Source organism: Hemicordylus capensis, chromosome 4 (assembly GCF_027244095.1).
Source record: "Hemicordylus capensis ecotype Gifberg chromosome 4, rHemCap1.1.pri, whole genome shotgun sequence".
Classification (NCBI taxonomy): Eukaryota; Metazoa; Chordata; class Lepidosauria; order Squamata; family Cordylidae; genus Hemicordylus; species Hemicordylus capensis.
Window position 1 is genome coordinate 319,763,524 of NC_069660.1, and position 19,311 is coordinate 319,782,834.

The window sequence follows — 19,311 nt, forward strand, 5'->3', positions numbered from 1 at the left end:
GATATAGGGGGTTTCCTTCCTGAGAAGGCCCTTTTGCTTGGCAGCACCCTCCTACTCTGAGATGGTCAGGCGGGGTGGGGGGTGTTTGGAGGAGGTGTTTGGAGGATGACAAACACAGTGGCTGGGCAGATTCATGTGGGAGAAGGCAGCCTTTTAGGTCCCAAGCTATTAGGTGTTTATAGGGAAGTACCAGCATTTCGGATTGTGCCCAGAAAAGAACGAGTAGCCAGTGCCTGAGAAATGGGAGAGGCCTTCTGTGTTCTCAGCAATCTTCGTTAGCAGAAAATGCAGCCGCCAGATTACGGTGCCAAGAAGTCTCCCAAGGCAGCGCCACCTACAGTGCGTTACTGTGGTCCAGCAGTTACTAGGATATGGATAAAAGACGTTCGGTGGCTGATCTTCTAGCCATAAGCCCAGTGCTCTCTTGATGCTGATGCTGGCTAGCCAGAATCCTGCCCATGAGCCTTGCTCTCTCTGACTCTCCCACGGAGTGGGCTCTGACTGTGCTCCTTTTCAAAGTGAACCTGCTTTCCAGCCTCTTCTGCGTAAGGAGTTCTACAGTGAGAATGCAAGTGGGAGGAAGAAAGCCCAGGGCTCTTTCCAGAACCACTTCAGGTAAAGGAAGGAAGACGGTGCCTTTAACCATTCCCTGCATCTTCCCCAGCTTGGGGAAGATGAAGCCACTCCGCCCCCTGCCCCTGCTTCTAATGGGAGGTGTGCTTGAGGACCTGCCTCCTGTCCGTTGGGTGCTCTATTCAGACTCTCTGCTTGCCTGCATTTCATGCTTGTCTGTGCCACAAGGGCTAGAGAGTTGTTCTTGAAATTTCTCCAGCGGATTTGTGAATGCCTGCAAGTGGAAGCCTAATGTGTCATTCATGCTGAATGAAAGATATTGTATTACCTCATCACTGCCACATCTTGTGCAGGCTGGCTGTCACGTGACCATTGTCATGTGAGATGGTTTCACAGTAACAGAATCCAGGTGCTTTGTCTTGAGAGGCCTGCAGTCTGCAGGAGGGTATCGTAGCAAGCCCTGTGAGCAGATCAGGTGCAGCCAAGCCGCTGAGAACCATGACTGTGAGGGTCAGAAACTCCAAAGGGAGGGGTTGTGCTGAGGAGAAAGCTGGGCGCCTCCCGGTTGGGTTCAGCACCAACACTCCACTTGTGACGAACATAAGCACAGCCCTGCTAGATCAGGCCCAAGCCCTATCTTGTCCAGCATCCCGTTTCTCACAATGGCCCACCAGATCCCTCTGGGAAGCCCACAGGCAAGAGCTGAGGACATGCCCTCTTTCCTACTGCTACTCCCTTGCAACTGGTATTGAGAGGAATGGTGCCTCTGAGACTGGAGGTGGCCTATAGCCACCAGACGAGTAGCCATGGTTAGACCTGTCCTCCATGAAATTGTCTAAGCCCCTATTAAAGCCATCCAATCTAGTGGCCATCATCACATCCCATGGCAGAGAATTCCATAGATTAATTATGCACTGTGTGAAAAAATACATCCTTCTGTTGGCCCTAAAATTCCTGGTCTTCATTTTTATGGGATGACCTGTGGTTCGAGTGTTGTGAGAGAGGGAGGAAAAGCTTTCTTTTGACTCTCTCTACTCCATGCATAATTTTATACACCTCTGTCATGTCTCCCTGTAGTCAATTCTTTTCCATACTAAAAAGCCCCAGATGCTGTAGCCTTGCCTCATAAGGAAGGTGCTCCAGGGCACTTTCCAGATTTTCAACAGCAGCAAAATGCTTCCGTTCAGGCAGATCGCATTCAAAACGTAAACAGCTGGGGGAGCAGTCTCGCGGAAAGTATTTGTAAGAAAATTGGGCCGATTCATATGGGAGTAGGAAGTCTTGTCACTTGGATGGGGTGTGCCCCCCCACACCAAGCATTTTGGGTTCATCAGCAGGGCTTGACGTGATTCTCTCAGCATTTGGGGGCGGTGAAGCTTTCTAACCATGCTTCTTGTGATGTTGACCTCATGATGGAGAGTGTCCAATGAGCTGCCCGGATGTGGTCGATGCCAGTCTCCCTGCATGGTGGCACAGTCAGGAGAAAGTCCTGCTGAGAGCACAAGGGGAGCTTTCAGGACAAAGCAGGCTCCCTGGTCTTGTGGTGTTGGATCTGTGGTTTTCACTACAGTTTCCTCAAGCTGATCTGGCCCTTTAAGTTTGAGGTATCCAGAAAAGATTGCCCTATGGAAAGCTTTCTATCCACTAAAGAAAGAGGGTGACAAAGTAGGGATTGATTGATTTGATTGAAGTGCTGTCAAGTCAGTGTCGACTCTTAGCGACCACATAGATAGATTCTCTCCAGGATGATCTGTTTTCAGCTTGGCCTTGAAGGTCTCTCAGTGGTGCATTCATTGCTGTATTAACCGAGTCAATCCACCTTGCTGCTGGTTGTCCTCTTCTTCTCTTTCATTTTAACATTTCCCAGCATTATGGACTTCTCAAGGAAGCTGGGTCTTCGCATAATATGTCCGAAATAGGATAGTTTGAGCCTGGTCATTTGTGCCTTGAGTGAAAATTCTGGATTGGTTTGTTCTATGATCCATTGGTTTGTTTTCCTGGCTGTCCATGGTATCCTCAAAAGTTTTCTCCAGCACCATAGTTCAAAAGCGTCAATATTTTTTCTATCCTGCTTCTTCAAAGCCCAGCTTTTGCATCCATAGAGTGTCACGGGAAAAACCATTGTCCAAATGATTCTAAACTTTGTAGATATATGCATGTCATGGCATCTAAATATCCTTTCCAAGGCCTTCATTGCAACCCTACCAAGTGCTAGTCTGTGGTGTATTTCTTGACTTCTGGATCCTTTACTGTTGGTGGTAAATCCTAAAAGGCAGAAGCTATCCACCACTTCAGTGTCTTATCAGTTCCGAGGCTGGTTGCTGTACACATTGTCATTAGTTTAGTCTTCTTGACATTTAGTTGTAGTCCCATTTTTTCACTATGCTCCTTGACTTTCATTACTAGAGCTTGCAGGTCATCCGCATTCTCAGCCATCAGAGTGGTGTCATCAGCGTAGTGCAGGTTATTGATGTTTCTTCCTCCAGCTTTAAAACCACGCTCATCTTCTTCCAATTCAGCTTCTCTCAGTATATGTTCAGCATGTAAAATGAATAAAGAGGGAGAAAGTATACAACCTCATCTTACTCCTTTGCTGATCTGGAACCAGTCTGTTTCACCATGTTCTATCTGGACTGGCTTCTGTGTATAGGTTTCTCATGAGAACAATGATGTTCTGGGGTGCCCATTTTCTGACTTCTTTCTGGTATTCTTTGGCTCTCTGAATTATCCAGCATGCATCAGCAATGGTGTCTCTTGTTCCTCGACCTTTTCTGAAACCAGCTTGAACATTCGGCCTTTTCCTTTCCACGTAGGGCTCTAATCTGCGTTGGATGATCCTAAGCATTATTTTGCTAGCATGTGAAATTAAGGATATTGTGTGATGGTTTGCGCAATCTAAGTCTCCTTCCTTTCTTTGATATGGGTATGTAGACTGACCTCTTCCAATCTGTTGGCCACTGTGTTGTTCTCCGAATTTGCTGGTAGCCAGTCATACAGAATTGGGACCACCAAAAGTGGTCTGCTGCTTTCTTCCCACTCTGATCCTGCATGCCATAAAATATAATTAGCCCTACTACCTGGATCATTGCTGGGGAAAGTGGCATTTTGGGGATTGGGTGATGCCAGGCTCCAGAGAGTTCATGATTTTGTCACTTCCCTAATCCTGCTGCTTCCCCCCCGCTCCTGTCTTGCAGTTTGTCAAGTTTGCAAACATTGAGGAGGACACACCTTCCTACCATCGCCGCTACGACTTCTTTGTGTCCCGCTTCAGTGCCATGTGCCACTCCTGCCATAATGACCCGGAAGTGCGGAATGAGTAAGTAGCGATGTGTGGGTGCCAGGTGGGAGGGCCTTCCGGGCATGCTTATGCGGCCGTCTCTGGAGCAAGGCCAGGTGTCTCCCTCCCTCTCTACTCCTCATCGTACACTTGGTGGGGCTTTCTTTGCATGAAAATGTGTCTCCTGCCTTTCCACTTCTCAAAAGTGCCCAAAGTGGCCAGTTTACTTGGTGTGGCTTTTCAGAAGGCTTTAGGGCTCATGCTGAGATTTGGGGATGCTCTTGTCTCTCCAGTCAGCCTGGCAGAGCCCACAAACACTTCTGGCTTCCATGCCTGCACACCATGTATGCTAGTCCTTTGTGACATATAGCCCGAAGGGGAAGAGGGCTGGTCTTGCGGTCGCAAGCATGAAGTCCCCTTAGCTAAGCAGGGTCCACCCTGGTTACATATGAAACGGAGACTAGAAGTGTGAGCAATGTTAGAGATTCCCCTCACAGGATGGAGCCGTGCTCTGGCAAGAGCAGAAGGCTGGCAGCAACTCCAAGATTGGGCTGAGAGAGATTCCTGCCTGCAACCTTGGAGAAGCCACTGCCAGTCTGTGAAGACAATACTGCGCTAAATGGACCAATAGTCTGACTCAGTATATGGCAGCTTCCTGTGATCCTATGAGGGCTAACTTGCAAGGATATTTATTTCAAGCAACCCGTCTAAGAGACTTATCAGAATATCGGTCACGATTGTAACCTCTCTGGCTTTGCTAGCTGAGCAGATTTTCTATTTGAAAACAAACAGGATTTTAAAAAAGAAACCAGGCAGTGTGGGATTGTTTAAACGTCTAACTGTATGAGCGAGCCCAGCAGAAGCCTAGTGGAGATGGCAATGCTCTCTCACTTGCTGTGAGGGCAGGTCCACATGTTGTTTGAAAAGCAAAGGTGGAGGGAAGCCAGGTTCACACTGCAGGGGCCAAAAGCAGTGCTGGTTCCTGTCTTCATGTATGCGTGGACTGCACCCTAGGCTATCCCCATGTGACTTCACCGGAGATGATCCTGCATGCCAGGAGTTAGTCCCGATGATGTTGAACTAGCCCCAGAACAACATCTGGGGGTCCAAGACTGAGAACCCCTGCTGTATGCCCTTTGTTAGGGTGTGAGAACAGCACAGAGGAATTGGTCCTTGCAGTTCTGTCTGCTAGTCCCTGCTGCCTCTTGACCCTGTCTGCTGTCTGCTTCTTGATCATGTCTTATTTATTCACACATGTATATACTGCCCAAATTCAAGTCTCTAGGTGAGTTACACGTTGAAAAAACAGCACAAGTAAATTTCCAGCCCCTTCCGTAATTAGCTTTTTCTGCCCTGCTGTTGCTTTTTCTTTCTGCCAGGATCCGGATTGCTGGGATCAGGGGCATCCAGGGGGTGGTCCGCAAGACAGTGAACGACGAGCTCCGAGCCACCATCTGGGAGCCTCAGCACATGGACAAGATTGTCCCCTCGCTGCTCTTCAACATGCAGAAGATTGAAGACGCGGACAGGTCAGCCTGCCAGGGCCCTTGCCTTTTCTTACCATGGCCTTGCTGCGCTCCGGAAGCAAGATGGCAGCACTTACGACATGGGTGGGCGGGAAGAGGGGGGCTGCAGGTGAGGGCGATCCTCTCTTGCCGTCTGGGAGCGTTGGGAGCACTAGTGTACTGGCTCTGGGTTGGCAAACTAAGCTGGTGGGGCCTGTTTTTGTTGCAGTCGGATTGGGCCACCCTCCTCTCCAACAGGAGGTGAGAAAGAGGAGAACCCGGCTGTGCTGGCTGAGAACTGCTTTCGAGAACTGCTGGGCCGTGCTACCTTTGGGAACATGAACAATGCCGTCCGGCCAGTCTTTGCGTGAGTAGGACACCTCCCTGCGGAGAGAGATCCCTGGATATGGGGCAGGGGCTGGGGCAGTGCCAAGATTGCTACAGGTGCTTAGTAAAGAATAACCATGGTTTGTTTCAACAGACATTTAGACCATCACAGACTGTGGGACCCCAATGAATTTGCTGTCCATTGCTTCAAAATCATTATGTACTCCATACAGGTAAAATAGCCCTGATTTCATGATTAGACAGAAACATTTTAGCCCATTAAGACTAAAGAGGAAAGAAGGCTAGAAACAGTATGTGCCCCTGCATGCCAGCAGTGGCTGGCTGGGTCTCTTAATGTGGGAGGAAAAGAAAGGAACCTCATGTTCTTTCCAGTGCCTATCTTGTCGGAGAATTCATTCTCTTCTCTCTGCATCCTGAGCAGATTTTGTGCCCTGTACAGTGTTGCAGATTATGTTCTGAGTATTCTCTTCACAAAGCTGAGTTCACAATATGTGCAGTGTTTTAGGAAAATATCGTTAAGCGAAGCAAAAAAAACTGATCATGTCCAAAACATGAGCCAGGTTTGGACATCATGGTTCAGATGAAGGTAGCGAAATTTGCCCTCCCGTCAGACCTGCCCCCTCCCTCCCTCCCTCTTTCTCTCTCCTCTGCATTTCAAAGGAATAGAATGAAAAAAGCACTTCCACTTTTGAACTAGTTGTGGGGCCTTGTTATATCCAAAATCGGGGAAATGTGGTTTGTTAAAACAAACCAGGATTAAACTGTGGATTGATATCCTGATTTGTTAATAAACATGACTCCCCCAGTTTGGATGTCATAGGGCATGTAACCGGCACTGTAGTTAGTTCAAAAGCGGAAGTTTCTATTTCCTCCTCTGGCACACGAAAGAGGAGTGTGGGGAGGGTAGAGCCTGGGCCAAAGGCGGTGGGGAGGGAGGGTACTCTCACTGTGTATTCATTTATTTATTTATTTGATTTGATTTATATACCGCCCTTCCAAAAATTACTCCATTACTGCTCATACCGACCAATAGACAATTCCCATGAGGAAGATTTTTTATCACATAGGACTATTTAAAACATTTGTTCTCGTATAGACTGGGATTTAGTAAAGCATGTTGCTCAGCAGAAAGAGTGTTGAGAGAGAGGAAGAGGATGTTCTTCTGCCATGTTGGCTTTCTCTGTTGCTTTAACTGTTTCTCTAAACCCGCAGTGCTCTTTCTGGACCTCTCAAGAGGTCCCCCTTTCTTGCTGCTCCTTCTGCAAGCTCTGCCTCCCCCCCCCTTGCTTTCCTTGTGTGTCTTCTTTAGATTTTAAGGCCTCACTAGGCAGAGCAGAGGCTCACCTGCTGAGCCACACCTATCCTGGTGCTGTAGGAGGGAGGGATGCATTGCGAGTCTATAAGATCGGCCAGCCACAGATGGAGAATGGCCGGCTGCGGGCTCACAGCGTTAATTCCAGTGCAAAATAAGAAAGGGCTTGCTGTTTCCTTCTGTTTTTCAGGCACAGTATTCTCACCACGTGATCCAGGAGATCCTGGGGCACCTGGACTATCGCAAGCGAGACTCTCCCCGCGTTCGAGCAGGGATAATTCAGGTCTTGTTGGAGGCGGTGGCCATTGCTGCGAAAGGATCCATTGGTGAGCCTGGTGAAATGTGTGCCGCTGCAAACCTGAGTGTTCCCCATAAGGGCTTCTTGGTCATGGAAGTGAGCCAACAGATCATGGTGGCTGACAGCCTGACTACCACTGTGTGCACGCCTCTAATGTCAGCATGAGGTAGCCCACCCACCACTGGCCTCTTGCGCCAGAGGGCAAATACTCTGGAGCTTCCTTCATGCTCCAGGAGGCTCAGCGACATGTTTCTGCTCTAACTGAGCGCTTCCGGGATATAGGAATGGTATTTGTGATTCTGCTCAGGAGCAACCGTGCTTCCGAAATGCGGGGGCTGGCACTGGGCACACACACCCTGTGGTAGTTGGGTTGTCTGCCGGTATGTTTAGCTGTGCTTTTCCCCACACATGTTTCCTGTTCCTTCAGATATATAAGTATCAACTCAGTGTTTCTTTTTGACATTGTAGCGGATTGCGGGTATGGAAAACTTCGTTTCCTTCTGACTCAGCCAGTCAATGCTTAACGCACTGACCAGTCTGAGTCAGCTCTGCAGTACGTGGGGAGACACTAGCGCCGAGTCATCCCTTTCCTCTGCTTGAGAAGCAGACTGGCTAGCTTAAAAATCTTTAACTTTCCAAAACCCAGAAAGAAAGAAATTATCCTGATAGGGTAAATCTCGCTGCCACCAAATCTCTTCTATAAAACCAGGCTGTCCCTAATGGGAACTGGAACGATTAAAAATCCCTGTCTCCTTCCTCTTTTCCCTTTGTTATCGGGCAAGAATAAAGAAAATGAAACCCTTTCTTTCCCGTGTGTCTGCTTGCACGTGGAGCTAATTGTTAATTTGGTCGAAATCTCCTTGAGATGTGTTTTGCACCAGAGAAGTCCCCTCCCATCTCCTGCTGGGTTAATAGCCAACCCTCTGAGGCTTGTAAAAAATAAAGAGAAAAAGAGAACTTTTTCTACTGTACTACAGACTGCTTCCCTCTGAAGCTTTCTCAGCTTTTAGATGCAATTAAAAATACTTATTAGATTACAAGATCACTTTAAAAGCACCCAGGGTATTCTGGGCATCTCGCATTAAAACTTAGATACTCAGTTGCAAAGAACAGATATTTAGGAAATGCAAAGCACACACACCAAACAAACAGAAATCCTAATGCAAATTCTTACTAAAACACTTTCTCCTGCCCTAAACTTCCGAAGCCCCTAGCCTTGGCTTCCTGTTCCCTTGAACTCACCAAGCTCCTGATGAGAATCAAGCCTCCTGCAATCCTGTCTCACAAGGTTCTACACAGTCATCCTGCTGCAGCAAAGCGCCATTGCCGCATGTCCTCGTCACTCCTCCAGCACAGGCTTCCTTTCTTCCCAGAATTCCCAGCAACAGTTCTCTAGGACCCACCCACCTGGCGTACTGATTGGTTGCGCCCTGGAGTTCACCAGCTTGTCAGTCAAGACAAGGGTTCACTTCCTGTTAATTCTTTAGAGGGAGGGGAGGCTGGTCATTACAGACATTCATGGGATTTGTGTGCCAAAACTAATGTATCTTTCAATGAGTCACAAAGGAAGTAGTTGTAGTAAACAGAGGTGTGAGCTAGTGGGGTTATTAGAGGCTTTCAGCCCTTGAAGGCCAGGAATTCTTGAGGAAGTAATCACAGCATGGAAGGACTAATGGCTGATAATTGGGCCAGAAATAAAAGGCAGAATCTCTGGGCTCCAGCCCTGAGAGGAGGACAGTGTGTAGCCTAGCAAGAAGCAGGACTGGACTAGTGGCTCTCTCAAGGCAAGGCTGAGACTGGCAGCAGGGGCCTGGTGGAATCCTGAAGCAAGAGGGACTGGCAGTGTCTGGAGGAGAGAGAGAGCGGATGTCTGGGTGCCTTCTTCTGCAGTCAATGGAGTCTCAGGGAGTGAGTGTTGGTTGTGATGGAGCGTTGTGTCCAGCTGTCAAGAAGAAAGGCCCAAGTGCTGGATACCCAGATGGTAAGGCTGGCCCAGTGCCAAAAGAGGAGGGTGATACAAAGAGCACTCCTCACAGGCAGAAGATCCCTGCCATGATAGTCTTGGGTGTGTTTCTTTTCTTCTAAATGATGATGGAGACTCTCTCAAGCCTCTCCTCTGGAGCCTTCCTGTGCAGAAAACCGTAGGTGGAACTGATAGAACTGTGGGCTTGTTGCTGATCTCCTTTTGTCTCAAGAGGCCTCCAGTGCAAGCAATGTCCTGTTTTGCTCCAGAGTTGGAACTTGGCATCCAGAAGGGAGAGCAGCTGCTTTCAGGACATGAGCTGTGTGGAGAAGCTTTTGGGTCCCCTGGCTGTGTCCTGTTTTTATTGATTTAAAAAGCCTGAGCAGCTGTTGCTTCTGAATTCACCTGTTGTGCTAGTCCTTTGTGTCTATGACCCTTGAGTGATTAGTATTAAAAAGGCAAGCTACTGTTGTCAGTTGGATTTTGTGTACCTGTTGAAAGCTGTCTCCATCCCTCATGCTCAGATGAAGACTAAGGCTCAATTCAAACACCATGTGCCTGCTCAATGATGCCTGGGGTGATGTCTGAGTTATCTGACTGCAAGCCAGACTTGGAAACTGTGGTTTGGCATGACGTGATGCCAGACCTTGGCGGTGGTCCTTGCTCTGCCTCCGGAGGCCAATGCACCAAGAGATCTGAGAGTGTTGCTGAGGAGGAGGGGGGGTTGGAAGCAGGCAAACTGCTCCAGCCACTTGGGAGCTTAAACTGAACTTAAATTTGAATTCAGCTGTGGTTAGCACGAGCTGTGGTTTGGAATGAGATCTGAATTGAGTTTCAGGCTTGGTTGGGAAGGGAGGCACAGACTTGAGTAGGCACAGACTTGGGAAGGGAGGCACTCCTATTATAGGATGCATCAGAGATTCCCAGCGTTGGGTCCCCAGATGCTGTTGGACTAAAATTCCCATCATCTCCCATCCACATGGCCATTGGCTGGCCAGAACTCCTTGAAATACATGAAATACTCTTGTTGTTTATGATTCCTAACTTCACAGTTTAATACGTGAACTATCTTCTATATATTTAATTCTCTAAGGCACTGATCGATTGATTAAGTGCCGTCAAGTCGGTGTCACCTCCGACCACATACTCATGGCTAATCCTGTGCATGGCAGCTCTCGCGAGAGTTCGGAGAGGCTAGCCACGGGACGGGTGGGAGAGGAAAGATGGCGGCGGCCAAAGAAAACTGCAGTAGGCGGTGGCAGGATGAGCAGGAGGACAAAACTGCTGCAGGCCGCGCAAAATGGTGGGGGACGGGCAGGCAAAATGGTGGTGAGAGCAGGCGAGGAAGAAGACGACCATGGTGGGTGGGCCAGCGGGCAGGGGAAGGAAGGAGGTGGGTGGAGGCGGGTGGGAAAGAAAACAACGGTGATGGGGGAAGTGGGGGCAGGTGGGGTAAGGGCGAGGCGGGGAGATGCGGTGGTGGGTCAGGTGGCTAGAGGCGCAGCCTGGCCCAGCTAGTGATCATTCTTCAGCAACTTCTAAGAATTGCATTTGCCGTAAGGAAATGAAGGTTCCTTCAGCTCTCTTGATCGAAAGTGTAACAGTTCTGAGATAATATATATGAACAATCAAAGTAATGGGAATAATATGAAGAATGAGTTTTAGACTAGGAACCAGCTAGCAAATAGATGAGATGTAGAAGTTATGAGGTGTCAGAGGCAGAACGTCTGTCTGGAGGCCCTCGGACGTATTCACGAGGGAGGAGTCCTGTCCACTTGCAATAATCCATTGCTCCAAATGTGGGCGCGAGCAGCAGTGTCTTCTTACTGGAACCTCTCCTGATGGCTAAACACTGGATGCTGCGGCCTGAGCCCTGTTTGCATGCAAGGAGGAAGATCCAGGCCACATCCCTCTGGTGCACTTGCCCTGCCTCCAGGCCCACCTCACAGCCCTGTTCTGTAGAGTTCTAGCGTCCATGGTGCTTCCCCCCTCCCTCCCCCCCCCCATTTATGGATCTGATACATCTTTGATCCTTGTGGGGCTGTAGCTCAGTGGAAGAGCCTCTTGACGGGTGGATTATCCCAGGTTCTGTCTCCTCTCCAAGCCTGGCTGGGCAAAACCGCTGCCTGAAGCTCTGGAGAGTCACTGCCAGTCAGCGGGAGAGTGCTTGCTGGTCCACTGGGCCTGGTTCAGCAGAAGGCAACTTCCTCTGTTCCCAAAGCTGACAGTTTAGGGCCAGCCTAAGAGAGCTTGCTGCATGGTCCAAGAGTGTCCATCCCAGCACCCACTGTCCTATTCCAAGGGGGTCTTGGGCCACATTTCTTCACAGATGACCTAGGAAGCTGCATTGTACCAAGTCCATCTAGTTCAGTATTGTCTACACTGACTGGCGGCAGCTCTGGAGGGTTTCAGACGGGGCTTTCCCAGCCCCACCCGAAGATGCTGCCAGGGATTGAATCTGGGACTTTCTGCCTGCAAAGCAGAGGCTCTGCTGCTGCGCTGCAGTCTGACTCCATATTGCTTTATTGTTGCCCCAAGGACCAGGGTGGGCGCTTTGACTCCTTGCAACTCTCTGCAGCCTGCGATCCAAAAAAGGGAAGGCGCAGTTCTGCTCTCAGGTGATGGGGAACGCTGTGACTGTTATTTCTGTAAACTAGGAGAGGGCTCTCAGATGCCTTTTGTTAGAGTATAGTGGGGTGTTTTCTGTTGTAGGTCTGTTTTTAGGCTCCAGGGAGAGCCTGCCTCTGGAGTGCTTTTGCTTCTGCCTTTCAGTGCAGCAAAGGTTTGCTCTCCTAGGAAAACATGTCTAATTCCTGCACACATCCCGCCGGGCAAATGATAGTTCTGATCATAGCAGCCTTTCTGTCTCTTGTGCAGGCCCGACGGTTCTGGAGGTCTTTAACACGCTCCTGAAGCACTTGAGCCTGAGTGTGGATTTTGAACTGGGTGACAGGCAGAGCTCTGGCGACAGTCCCCACCCGAACCCCCGTGCCAAGGAGAGTGACGAGAAGATTGTCCAGAATGCCATCATTCAGACGATTGGTGAGTCCGGCATGCCCTTGAGGTCGGGTACTTTAGCCAAAAACCAGAATTCCGCTTGGATTGCACTTGTTTGTTTCATCCTGGCCTTCCAAGGAGCTTGGGGAGGCATACCCTCCTCTCCTGCACTTTCACAACGACCCTGTGAGGTTAGATGGAGAGATGGTGACTGGCCTAAGCTTACCCAGTGAGCTTCATGACTAAGCTGGGATTTGAACCCAGGTCTTTACAGCCTGTGTCTACCCCACAGTGTGTCTTGACTACTGTGTGGGCAGGTGCTGAGCTTCTCTGTGCAGATTATTCTTAAAGTTTGCCATGTTTGGAATCGGCCATTTGTAGAGAGCTCACATAAGGAAAATTGTGAAAGGAACTGAAAAGATGTCAGTGACTCGGATTTAGCTGTTTGTTTCAGAAGATGGGCTTATTTTCGCCCTTGAATCCTCAGACCTCCCCTGCATTGTGAACAGATGGACCCATGTTGCTTCTTCCTTCCTTCCTTCCCTGTGCCCTTTCTGTTCTGTAGGTTTCTTTGGCAGCAACCTCCCTGATTACCAGCGCTCGGAGATTATGATGTTTGTTATGGGGAAAGTCCCTGTCTTTGGAACCGTCTCTCACACTGTGGACACCAGCCAGCTTGGGTCAGTACTTCTCCCTTGCCCGGTTTCCCATTTCAGTCCCCAATTGCAGAGCTGAGCCTCGGAAGCCGCCATCTCCTGGCCCAGCCTTGCGCCATTCGTCCACCTGGCCCGAGCAACACTTCAGGAAACTGTCCACTGTGGCTGGCAGCAACACTTCAGGATTTCAGGCAGAGGAGGGTCTTGCCTAGCCCCACCTGGGAGATGCTGCCAGCCAGGGTTGAACTGGGGACCTTTTCCGTGCCAAGCTGCGGCTCTGCCACTGAGTCACAAGCCCTTCCCTTCTGTCTCACTTTTGGTGGACTGTAAAGTTGTTGCTTTTCTCCCAAGCTTTAATTTGAGTTTTAATTTAATTTAAATCAATTTTAAATTAATTTGAGGGGAGCTGGTCTTGTGGCAGCAAGCATCACTTGTCTGTCTTTCTTTCTTTCTTTCTTTCTTTCTTTCTTTATTTATTTATTTATTTATTTATTTATTTATTTATTTATTATATTTTTATACCGCCTAAAATGCAAGTTCTCTGGGCGGTTTACAAGACAATAAAAACAACCAATAAAAAGATTAACATATTTCAACTATTAAAATAGTTAAACCTATTAAAACACAATTAAAACAATATCTAATTAGCTAACCAGTGTCTGCCCTGGTTGTATATGAATGGGAGACTTGGTGTGTGAGCATTGTAAGATAATCCCTTTAAGGGATGGAGCTGCTTTGGGAAGATCAGAAGGTTCCAGGTTCCCTCCCTGGCAGCATCTCCAAGATAGGGCTGAGAGAGACTCCTGCCTGCAACCTTGGAGAAGCCGCTACCAGTCTGTGCAGACAATACTGAGCTAGATGGGCCTATGGTCTGACTCAGTATATGGCAGCTTCCTATGTTTCTATGAGTTGAGCTTTGCTGTTGGTTACTGCTGTGATTTTAATTGGCCTTTTCCTGTCGTTTTCGTTCTCTCAGTTTCTGCATGTATGTTTTTATAGTGCATTTTAAATTTACTGTTGTTAGCTGCCTTGGGAGCCCTCCATATGACTGAAAGGTGAGACAGGCTGGGTGCAGAGAGTGAGGAAAAGTGACTGGGCAGCAGAGAGAGCAGGCCAGGGTGCCGGGTAGTGGAAGAGGAGGAGGAAGGCAAGATCAAGTGGAGGCTTCTTGTGTGGCCAAATAGCCAGCCTTGCAGAGCCATCCACAGATGATACCGGACTGCCAAAATATTGCCTCAGCTGCCTGGCCGCTGTGGCTGTGTCCCTCCTGTCTTCTCCGACACCAGAGTGGAGAGTCAAGCAGCCAGACAAGCCGTGTCATAGCCAACATCCTGAGAGCCAGCCATGGAGTTGCCAGCCCAGCAGCCAGAGTGGGCGTGGGCGTCACCACCACCCTGAGGGCTCACCCTCCCCTCCATTCAGGATGGGACAAGGAGCAGCAGCAGCAGCCTCCCTGCTCTTATGGGTGCCCCAGGAATTCTGTAAGGTGCTTCTCCAGCGCGCACATCTCTCCCTGCCTGTTGCCAGAGGACCACAGCTCAGTGGCAGAGCCCCTGCTTGGCTGGCAGAAGGAGGTCCCAAGTTCCATCCCTGGCAGCATCTCCTGGCAGACCTACGAAAGGCCCCTGCCTGAAACCCTGGAGGGCCGCTGCTAGTCAGTGTTGGCAATGCTGAGTGGGGGGTGGGTGGGTGGGCGGGCAGTAGTTTGGCTTGGTAGAAGGCAGGTTCCTCTGTGGCCTCCCATCTGACCATCTCCCAACTCCTTCCTAAGGCAGCGAGGGAGCTCTGATGTCAGAAGCAGCCCTGAGGGGGACATGTGACCTGATGAGTCCTTGTGTCAGCTGGCCAGGTCTGGAATGGCCCTCCTGTGCCTCTTGCCATTCCAGAGAGACTACCCGTGGGCAGGAAATGGCTGCCAGGAATTAATCCTGGCCAGGGATTAGGGACAAGATGTTGCATCTCCCATAATGACCTTCCCTGAAATGTAAATAGATGTGGCCTCTGAAACATGCACTCACCGACTGTGTGAGTGTCCTGTCCTGTAATGCTGTCCTGTGGATCACTGTGCAGCTGCAAGAGTTTTCCGCTGGTCTGCCCTGTATGTCTCCGTATGTTGCAGCTGGGCATGGGAGCTGCTTGCCTGGAAGGCTGCCATTTGCCCGGGTGGGGCTCCAACCCCAGCTGCGCCGCCATTTCCCATTGGGAAAGGGGAGTGACCTCAAAACATGCCCAGCAGTGGTGGACGGCAACATCTTCTCTGGTACTCTTCCAAACCACATTTCTCCCCCTGCTTTTTCCAGAGATTTGGGAACCAGGAGGATTCAGATCATGTTGCTGCGGTCTTTGCTCATGGTAAGGCTGGTCCTGGCTCCACAGCGAGGGTGGGCTGGGGTGGGTGAGGGCAAATGGATGTTTTCAGTGGAGCAGACCATCTAGGTTCTGTTTGTGGGGGGGACTCGTGGATTATCCTTGACGTTCTACTCTAACCCCTTCTTAGGCCACGTCCGCAGTAGGAGAACCTCAGTGATTTAATGGCCTGGAGATTCCGGGTTCTCATGACACCCTTCGTGTGGGAGCATGCTTAACTCTTTAACCACTATCATCCTGATTGTGAGAATGTGGCCTGAATGTGTTATACTCTGTCTTCAGAGTGATAATTTAAGGGCTAGGTTAAATTGGTCATCATGGTCTTCTTGCCCCCCCCCCCCCCGCCTCATGGTTTGGTTCTTCATGGTGTGGGGCATGGGAGCAGGTCTCAGACCCCCAGGCCTCCCCCCCACACACACTATGTAGAACATCACATTTGAAGAAGAGGTATGTACATATGGCCCGTCCTCCACGAAAAGAGGATGGACAGATCATACAGGCAGCAGCCACACATCACCTCTGTAGTCCATGGTCCTAGCATCAGGATTCATTGCCTGCGCCCATAGTCCTGAGCATGTAGGACTCCGCTTTGGGCAAACTGCTGCCCAGCTGACTACTGCACATGCAAGGCCTTGGCCTGGTTTTCACTTGCTTCGTCTTGAACCGCTTGGCAGGTCACCTCGGGCTACAATGCCAGGAGTATCGCCACAGCCCTTTCTGTCCCGTTCCTCGACCCTCTTCTGTCCTCTTCGCTCATGGAAGACTGTGAGCTTCGGCAGCTGGTCCTGGAGGTGCTGCACAATCTCATTGATCGGCATGACAACAGAGCCAAGCTTCGAGGAATCAGGTAGCCGCACCCCTGGGGTGGAGTCTGCCGCAAAGAGTGCTTGAGCATCAGACAAGCTCATTCGGTGCTGAGCTGAAGAAGAGAAGGGAAGCAATTAACCCTTTCCCCAAATTACTGTTTTGCAGCTATTGCAAATGTGAGCTGTTAAAATTGTTCACTGTATGTAAACTGTAACATTTCATTGAGAAAAGCTCTTGGTACCAGGGCTAAAAAGGTGCCCCTCATTAACCAAGTGGCAGATATTGACATGTTTTCAAAACATTTCTAATAAAGGTGTTCATAAAAGCTGCTGATTGCAAATGCCGTCTGAGGCGGCATTCCTGCCTGTGTGAGCGAGAAGGAAGAATGCCGCTTCCCTCTTGGTGACCGCAACACGGGCATGCATCATCTTGAGCACACAGAACGGAAGCTTAGAAACCTTCTCCGTGTCCGGTTGGGTTTCAGTAGGCTTAGGGCTCTGGTTCAGGGGGTGCCCTGCCTGGACACAATCTCAGCGGAAGCCTCTGCGCATATATCATGGCCAAGCTGTATATCAGGGGGTTCTCAGACTTGGGTCCCCAGATGTTGTTGGGCTGCACCTCCCATCTGGGGACCCAAGTTTGAGAACCCTTTTGCTGTATGCAATGATGGAAATGTGTAACTGCAACTCCATCTTTAACTTTGGGAACCCCTCCCAAATCTCGATGATGGTATGAGGAGGTACTTTCACTTTTTATGCAATCTGACTATGTGTAAAAGTGGGATACATCACCCACATTGTGTGTCTCTAGATCAACACATCAATGTGGTGTTTCACAAATGGTTAAACACGGATTTGAAAATAATGAAAATTGTACAGAGTTACTAAATAACTCACATTTTTGGCTCAACACACCATGATGATGAATAAGGTTATTTTATTAAATACGTATTGGTTCTGTTTCTAGAATAATACCAGACGTGTCTGATCTGAAGATAAAGCGAGACAAAATTTCACGGCAAGATGTCAGCTTCATGAAGAAGGTAATTGCAAGGGCAGCCTGGTTTTTGCTGATGACAGCAGACGCTGATCACAGCAGACGTCTCCCTTGGCAGGGATGCTTCTGCTTCCCTTGCAACTTCCCTTGCATTACAGTATCGCTGTGCATTAATTTACATGTGAATATAAAGCTGCCTTCTGGTGAGTCAGATTGTTGGTCCATCCAGCCCAGGATGGTCTCTGCTGACTGGCAATGGCTCCTGAAGGCCTTGAGCAGACAGAAGCCTCTGCCAGCTCTGCTCCCTGAAATCCCCACATGGAGAGGCCCCAGCCTGAACCTGGGGTCTTTTGCTTGCAAAATCTCGCTCTCTGTAAATGCAAGGGGGTTCTTGGTGCACTTAAGGAAGCAACACCGTCGTGCTGTTGGACAAAACAAACAAACGTAGCCACTAGCAAGAGAGGGTGAGGAGGGGATGGTGCGTGACATCAAGGCAAGGAGAAGGGCCTCATCCGATGGTCTCACGAGATTGCCCCCTGTTGAGGCAGAGTATTGATCCGTCTTGCCCGGTACTGTCTGCTTTGATTGGCAGCTGTTCTCCCAAGCAGAGCTTTTTCCGGGTACCTGAAATCCTGTGTATCTGAAGATGCCAGGGCCTGAACCCAGGAGCATCTGCAAGCAGAGCAGCAAGTGCTTGACTCATGCTGTGAGAGGCTTACTAAATGACGGGGGGCTCAACTTGTGGGGAGGGGGCAGCCCCACATGAGAGAATTGGGAGCAATCATTGACCAGAGCAGAACTGAATGGGCCAGGCCAGAGGTGGTGAACGGTCTGCTGCGAGCTCTGACCAGTTGTCTGGTCTCTGCATGACGTGATACTTTCCTCTCCTTTGTAGCATGGCCAGCAGTTGTACCGGCATGTTTACTTGGGCTGCAAGGAAGAAGACAACGTCCATAAGAACTTTGAGCTGCTCTATACATCTCTGGCTCTGATCACGATTGAGCTTGCAAACGAAGAGGTGGTCACGGATCTCATCCGCCTGGCCATCGCCTTGCAGGTCTGTGTAGAAAAGAGATTGTGCACAGCATTCCTTAGGCCAGGGGTTCTCAGTCTCCGGATGTTACTAGACTGCAACTCCCATCGTCCCCAGCTGCATTGCGTCCTGCAACATCCAGGGACCCAAGGCTGAGAACCCGTGGCCTGAAGTTATAGAAATGTGCCATATAATGCACATGTTTCTCTGAAATGCCTCCTTGCAAGTGCCCAACCTGTGTTCAGTGTCCTGGTGCAATACCTTTCACGTCCCAGCTCAGCTGACATCTTGTTTTCCCCACCTGCTTCCATCAGGATGTGGCCATTCTTAACGAGGACAACTTGCCAATGTTCAACCGCTGCAGCATCATGGCCCTGGTCGCCGCATACCTCAACTTCCTGAGTCAGATGATTGCCGTGCCTGCTTTCTGCCAACACATTAGCAAGGTGTGTCAGGGCCATTGCGTCTTCCGTCTTCTTGCCCAGAGATTACACATCTGTATCGGTGCATGGCCGTGTGTGCAAATATATTCCCTTTGATCAGATGGAGGTTTATCCAGGAGTGGGCAACTTCCCCTACTTGCTTTGGGGGCTGTTCAAATGGCTTTGCACTTGGTCCAGTTCCAGTCCTGCCTGCTTTGAATTAGCAGAGCTTTCAGAGAGCGCCAGTGCCTAGCAGCTGGCTTCAACGTTTGTTTATCTGACCATTTATCTGATCTGATGTGGTGAACTTAAGAACATAAGAACAGCCCTGCTGGATCAGGCCCAAGCCCCATCCAGTCCAGCATCCTGCTTTACACAGTGGCCCACCAGAGAAGCTGGTGGGTGAATTCCGAGAAGCCCACAGGCAGAGGGTGAGGGCATGCCCTTAGAGGCATCTTGCCTCTGAGACTGGAGGTGGCCTGTAACCACCAGACTAGTCGTCATTGTTGGATTTGTCCAAGCCCTTTTGAAGCCATCCAAGGTAGTGGCCATCACCGCATCCTGTGGCAGAGAATTATATAGATGCATTGTGTGAAAAAGTACTTCCTTTTGTCATTCCTAAATTTTCCTGGCCTTCAGTTTCATGGGGGTGACCCCTGGTTCTAGCATTGTGAAAGAGGGAGAAGAATTTCTCTCTGTCCACTCTCTCTACTCCATGTATAATTTTAGACACCTCTGTCATGTCTCCCCATAAACA

At 49.6% G+C, this 19,311-nt stretch overlaps 1 protein-coding gene across 6 annotated transcripts in view; it reads left to right on the forward strand.

Annotated features, from left to right (window-relative positions):
- Positions 1 to 19,311, forward strand: part of LOC128323904 (protein EFR3 homolog A) — a 48,001-nt gene that overhangs the window by 17,778 nt on the left and 10,912 nt on the right. For all 6 annotated transcript variants that reach the window (XM_053247833.1, XM_053247831.1, XM_053247835.1 and 3 more), the window contains 12 exons: positions 3,768 to 3,889; positions 5,230 to 5,379; positions 5,585 to 5,722; positions 5,837 to 5,915; positions 7,206 to 7,341; positions 12,154 to 12,318; positions 12,839 to 12,953; positions 15,230 to 15,281; positions 15,971 to 16,143; positions 17,070 to 17,145; positions 17,995 to 18,156; positions 18,447 to 18,578. In XM_053247833.1, the coding sequence (XP_053103808.1) occupies positions 3,768 to 3,889; positions 5,230 to 5,379; positions 5,585 to 5,722; positions 5,837 to 5,915; positions 7,206 to 7,341; positions 12,154 to 12,318; positions 12,839 to 12,953; positions 15,230 to 15,281; positions 15,971 to 16,143; positions 17,070 to 17,145; positions 17,995 to 18,156; positions 18,447 to 18,578 (1,500 nt within the window). The remainder of the gene's footprint in view (positions 1 to 3,767; positions 3,890 to 5,229; positions 5,380 to 5,584; positions 5,723 to 5,836; positions 5,916 to 7,205; positions 7,342 to 12,153; positions 12,319 to 12,838; positions 12,954 to 15,229; positions 15,282 to 15,970; positions 16,144 to 17,069; positions 17,146 to 17,994; positions 18,157 to 18,446; positions 18,579 to 19,311) is intronic.